The 6,796-nt window shown below is 35.6% G+C and overlaps 1 protein-coding gene across 1 annotated transcript; it reads right to left on the bottom strand.

The window, feature by feature from the left end:
- Positions 1–3,064: 3,064 nt before the first annotated feature.
- LOC103656333 (olfactory receptor 2T29-like) lies at positions 3,065–4,030 on the bottom strand. The gene has a single exon (XM_008683704.1). The coding sequence runs from the start codon at positions 4,025–4,027 to the stop codon at positions 3,065–3,067; it is 963 nt and encodes a 320-aa protein (XP_008681926.1). The 5' UTR covers positions 4,028–4,030.
- Between the last annotated feature and the right edge of the window lie 2,766 nt (positions 4,031–6,796).

The following is a 6,796-nucleotide window of genomic DNA, read 5'->3' as shown; positions in this document are numbered from 1 at the left end:
ATAAACTTGTCAAATGTATATATATATAGCATAATATATAAACTTGTCAAATTACATGTTATACAGTAGAAACTAATGTAACATTGTATTTCCACTATACTCAAATAATTTTTTAAAAAAAATCATTTGGAAGAAAGAAAAATACAAAACAACTATGAAGTTTTAGCCCGTGCCTAGTATACAGTAAATCTCAATAAATGAAAAAAATAAATATGTATTAACATGGTTATAGATTTGTATAAATACATACCTATACACATATATACACATTCATGTGCATGCAAATTACTCATCTAACATCTGTCTTGCTTATAGAGTATAATTCATCATTCATAAATGAAGTTATTTTAGATTTCATAATTGTGCCTGATTTTTACACCTTCTGGTTTCAGTCTACAGAACCACCTTTATCCGACACTTTCTGCTCAAAATCTAAAGGTTGATTTTCTTTAATGTTTAATCAGTGACATCAGTTGTTAGCTGGGCAACTCAGAACGTTGCCTAAGATGCTAACTGGTATTTATCTTTAGCTCAAACATACACATATATTGTAGCCATATTTTTATAACTCAAAGTTGGAACCTTTAATCTAGCAAATAATTGCTGTACCAAGCAATTGGAACTTCTTTGAAAACTGACCTGTATAGTGAGAATACACAATCTTTCAAATTCTATGGAAAACAAACTTCTGTGGTTAGGACTTGGTATCAATAATGCCTTACCTTATCCTTTACATTGCAACTTTAAAAAATTTATATTTATAGCACGACAGGATACACTGGAATTGAAGTATAACTACTAACTCTCTGGAAATAATTTAGAAACAACGAGTGGCATCTTCTATCTTTCCCCTGAAGATATACAGTATTAGTGAGTAAATTGTAGCATAAGCAACTGGTTTTCTCTAAAACTTGGTATCACCAAGGTTTCTGTCTAGAGCAAAAATGACAACTAATATTAGCACAAATACACCATTTTTCACTATGGAAAGGACTAGTCATTCCAACAAACTCGAAGTTCATACTTGTTAGCAAATATCCATTTGAACATTACAACCTAGTAGTCTCAAAAATTATTTAACCTTTTGGTGCCTTAGTTTCCTTCCCTGTAATATAAATACCTGCCCTATAGTCAGCAATATTATGTTGCACACATAAAAATTTGTTAAGAAGGTTGATCTAATGATAGGTGCTCCTACCAAAATAAAATAAATTTGTCAACAACAACAACAACAACAACAGCAAAAAGCACATATCTTCCTTAAAGACTTTAAGAGGATTGAATAAGTTAATATATGTAACAACACTGTAACAGTGACTGGCACATAAGTTGAGGGGGGATATATACACATCTCATTTATTTTAGAAGTTAAAGAGTATTTACATATTTTATTCATTCCATTTTACTGCAACAAAAATATTGTAAACTAATTTTCAAATATTGTTTCCTAAACTACTGTAAGATCCTTATTTTATACCCACGAAGAAATTGAGTGTGTCAAGAAAAAAAAAATAGAAGGATTCTCTACTTTTGAAACCACCTGATAATTCACAAGATGTCACAGTTAGTTGTAAATTAGTAAACATGCAATGAAGTCTGTGGTTTTAGGGAACAGATTCAACAACACACTGTTTACACCCCAAAAGCCCATAATTCCACTTGAAATGGTCCATTCCACTTAGAATAACACTATCCAGCTCATTGTCTTCCCCCACCTGGGTTCCCATACCTCCATTGTTACTTTTTTCCAATTGATTCCCACTGATTTAACTTTTCTACAATCCAAGTCTGGTCATTTTATTATCATTTGTAAATATCTGGGTCTCAAAAGAACAAGAAATGTGGCTATAAAGTGAATGAGGAAAGAGGTGCTATTGGGACAACTCTCTCCTGCTTGGTCAACCACCTGAACTTTGCTCATAGTGTTCCTTTTCTGTGGCACCATGTCCTTGCTCCTTAAGGAAGAGCCCTGGTCCAAGCCTCCTGTACTCATATGAAGGTAGTATCTACTCACCATTCAATGCTGAGATCTAGGGTGCCCATTGAGCCTCTTTGTTTGGCTGAACTCACATGTCATAGGTGGGTCCTGATGAGCTGCACCCTTTCCACATGAGCCTCAAAGCAATTTATCTATTTTATTACAACTCTTTGCACAAACTACACCTACAGATTATCTTCCTTAAAGATATTAGACATTTGTTATTTATATGCTAAATTCACTTAGCTATTAGTTATTTTTTATTATAACTAAGATGTGTTTTTTGAATAAATGAAGGATTGGATGTTTGATGGTCTTCCTCTGCTTGTTTGTATAATAAGTTACATACTTCAGATTTCAGCTCCAATACAACCTTATGCTGGAAATGTTCCTTAAGCTCTCCTTCTTGGGGTTAATGTATTCCCCACAGTACCTTCTACCACAATGTATTCATGATTTCAGAGAGGGAAGAGCCACAGGATGTCTTCAGGATTGGAACCAAAGAACAAAATGGTCCTAATTAAACATAGGCCAACAACTGGATGGTTGCAGTAATGACCAGCCATGTCAACATGTGCATGATTTCCAAGATTTGTTACTTATATTGTCACCATGCAGCAAGGACACATTTTTAAAATAGTCAAAAGTCTGACACTTGTGTTTTATTCTTAAGCAATTTCAAATTTACAGAAAAATAGTATGAATAATAATAGTACAATTAACACTCGTGTACCTTTTGAGTAGATTCTCCTATAAGTTTATACCCCATTTGGTTTATCACCTCTCTCTCCATCTCTCTCTCATCAGTTGCACACCTTATGAACTTTGTTTCCAAATATTTCATTATGTATTTCTTAAGAATATGAATATTCAGAAAAATGTAACATGGATACAATTGTACAAATATTTTGAATCTAGAAATGTAAAAAGGAAGAGCTCTCCAGTACGGGGAAAAATTCCTTCAAAAGGAATGAATAGGTGATGACACATCATGTTATAAGACTCTGAAGAAAAACACTGGCATAAGGTCCTAAAGTTTTAAATTGTAGACTAAGAAAAAAAAAAAAACATTAGTACAATTTTTCCCTACTTCATAGTTTCCTGTAGGACAGATCCCATATTCAACATCTTTTTTAGAGCCCTTGTGACATCCTTATTCCTAAGACTATAAATTAAAGGATTCAGGACGGGAGTGAATATGGTATAAAAGGCAGATACAATCATGTCCTTCTCTGGGGTGTGATAGGAAGTGGGGAGCATATATGTATAGATGGCAGCCCCGTAGAAGAGGATGACCACTATCATGTGGGAAGAACAAGTGGCAAAAGCCTTCTTCCGTCCCTCAGCTGAGTTCATCCTGTGGATGGTGAAGAGGATGAAAGAATAGGAGCTTGAAATGACTGTCACAGGGATGAGGATCATGAGGACACAACACAGGTACATGAGTGTCTCATAGAGTGAAGTGTCTGAGCAGGAAAGCTTCATTACAGCAGGGACCTCACAAAAGAAATGGTGGATCTCCCGGGAACTGCAGAAGGGGAAGGTCATGGTGACGGGTGTGAGCATAAATCCATCTACAGATCCCAGAAACCAAGAGGAAGACACCAAGAGGAGACACACTCTATGGTTCATGAGGACAGGATAACGGAGTGGATGGCAGATGGCCACATAGCGGTCATAGGCCATTGCAGCTAGAAGGAAAAATTCTGAACCCCCTAGTGTCAGATAAAGAAACATCTGCATCCCGCATTCAGGGGCTGAGATCTTATTCACACCCATGACCTGGTCCATGAGCATCTTGGGCACAGTGACAGAAATATACATCACATCCATGAGAGACAACTGGGTGATAAAAAAGTACATGGGGTTATGCAGATGAATGTCACAGTGTATCAGAAGGATCAGAATGGTGTTTCCAGACAAGGCCATCAGGAAAACCACAAAAATGACCAAACAAAGGAGAGCTGGGTACTTGAATTGACTGAAGAGTCCCACTAGGTCAAAATCTGTTCGTCCAGTATAGTTGACAACCCAAGTGGTGTTCTCCATTGCATTTTGTCTGGTGAACCAAGGAGAGCTGTGGAATTAATAGACCATTCATGGGATATGAGCACCTGAAATAAAGGTTTAGTGAGGGTGTGTGTGTGTGTGTGTGTGTGTGTGTGTGTGTGTGCATGTGCATGCATGTTTACACATAGCAACCCGGGTGCCAATATGGTGAAATTCCAAGGACCTATAAAGTTTAAGATTATAAATTACCTATAATTGAACAAATTTACTAGAAATCTAAGAATTCACAACTGTGGGTCAAAAATATGATGCCCTTCAACAGATGACTGGATTTAGAAGATGTGGTCCATATATACAATGGAATATTACTCAGCCATCAGAAAGAATGATTACACAACATTTGCAGCAACATGGACAGGACTGGAGGAGATTATGCTAAGTGAAATAAGTCAAGCAGAGAAAGACAATTATCATATGGTTTCAGTCATTTATGAAACATAAGAAATAGGAAGATCAGTAGGAGAAGGAAGGGAAGTATGAAGGGGGGATAAACAGAAGGGAGAATGAACCATGAGAGACTGTGGACTCTGGGAAACAAACTGAGGGCTTCAGAGGGGAGGGTGGTGGGGAACAGGGATAGGCCGGTGATGGGTATTAAGGAGGGCACATATTGCATGGTGCACTGGGTGTTATATGAAAATAATGAATCATGGAACATTGCATCAAAAACTGGGGATGTACTGTATGGTGACTAATATAACAAAATAAAAATTAAAAAAGAAAAAATCAATACAGAACTTGACACATAAATTAAAAAAATATATATCAGTACTTAAATCATTCCACTTCTAGGTATACATTTTCCCCAAAGAAAACAAAAACACTATTTGCACCTTCATGTTTATTTTTTTTCAAATCCTCAGATGACATTCATTTTTAAAAAATATTTTATTGAAATTCCAATTAGTTAACATATAATGTAATATTAGTTTCAAGTGTAGAGTATAGTGAATCAACATTTTCATACAATCTCTGGTGCTCATCACAAATGTACTCAGTCCCCATAACTGATTTAACCCATCCTCCCAGCCACCTCCATTCTGGTAGCCATCAGTTTGTTCTCTATGGTTAAGGGTCTGTTCCTTGGTTTGTCTCTCTCTCTTCTTTTTTTCCCCTTTACTAATTTGCTTTGCTTCTTAAATTCCACATATTAGTGAAATTATATGATATTTCTCTTTCTCTGATATATTTTACTTAGCATAATACTCTCTAGCTCTATCCATGTCATTGCAAATGTCAAGATTTCATTTTTATGGCTAAGTAATATTCCATTGTATATTTTTATGTGCAGCCATATGTTTATTGCAGTGTTATTTACAATAGCCAAGATATGGAAACAACTTAAGTGGATAAGGAAGGAATGGTGTCTGTGTACATATAAATGTATTATGTGTGTATATATATATATATATATTATGCCACTATCATAGAGGATGAGATTCTTCTTTTTTACAACTTGGGTGGACCCACAAGGGTATTATGGTAAGTGAAATAAGTCAGACTGAGAACGACAAATATTACATAATTTCACTCATGTGGAATCTAAAATATAAATGAATAAACAAAAAAACCAGTATGAGTCCTAGAAATATAGAGAAGAAACTGATGATTGCCAGAGGAGAGAATTGTAGGGTGATGGGAACCATGGGTGAAATGGAATGGGAGATAGAGTCTTCCAATTATGGAATGAATAAGTCACAGGAATAAAAGACACAGCATAAGGAATATAGTCAATGATATTTTAATAGTTTGTAGGGTGACAGATGTAACCTACACTTGTAAACATAGCGTAGCATATAATTTGTTGAATCCCAATGTTGTGTACCTGAAATTACTGCAACATTGTGTGTCAAGTTAATATTGGTAACTTACAGTAAGGTTGCCACAGTTCAAGGTCATGAGATTTCCTGATAATGGATAGTTGTTTATGATTGAGTATGGAAATTTTTGGAATCACTGCCCTAGAAAAACACAGAAAGTGAATCATGGAAAAAAGACAGTAAAGTCTCTTATTTATAGACTTTTTTGTTATGGAAGTCAAAATTGAATCAACCTTTCACTTTTAAAGATCCAACTGGATTTCTAAAACTCTTAATATATATTCCACATGAGAAAGATTTAGAAAGTAACTGAAACATAACTTGGGGAAATTTATACCAAAAATGTGAACACCCATTGACTCCACAATCAGATTAGGGTGTGATGCTCTCTGCTTGTGCAGAGTGATCCATGTATCCACAGGAGTAGATCAGGGCCCTCACCAATGACCAACCCCTTAGATATCCTAGGGACATCAATTTAGGAGCCCAAACTTTGAGGTTGGACTGTGACTGTGGGTCCAGATTATCCTCTATCCACAGTCCCTTTGTCCACTTTATATAGAAACAGGATAATAATGTTAGATCTCAAGTATGATCAGGATTAAATGATGTAACATAATGAAAGTGCTCTGGGAAACAAACTGAAGGCTTCAGAGGGGAGGGGGATGGGGGAATGGGATAGGCTGGTGATGGGTAGTAAGGAGGAAACATATTGCATGGTCCACTGGGTGTTATACGCAACTAATGAATCATGGAACTTTACATCAAAAACCAGGGATGTACTGTATGGTGACTAACATAATATAATAAAAAATATTATTATTTAAAAAATCAAATAAAAAAATACTGAAAGTGCTTAGAACATTACAAGCTGCGGATGAATAAGCACATATATTGTTAAAGAGTTAATATCTATGGTAATTGTTAT

Source organism: Ursus maritimus, unplaced genomic scaffold (genome assembly GCF_017311325.1).
Source record: "Ursus maritimus isolate PB19 unplaced genomic scaffold, ASM1731132v1 scaffold_5, whole genome shotgun sequence".
NCBI classification, from domain to species: domain Eukaryota; kingdom Metazoa; phylum Chordata; class Mammalia; order Carnivora; family Ursidae; genus Ursus; species Ursus maritimus.
This window is presented reverse-complemented; position numbering and strand designations above follow the sequence as displayed.

Excerpts from the sequence above, each read along its gene's own strand:
- LOC103656333 (XM_008683704.1), bottom strand. The coding sequence starts at position 4,027 with ATGGAGAACACCACTTGGGTTGTCAACTATACTGGACGAACAGATTTT.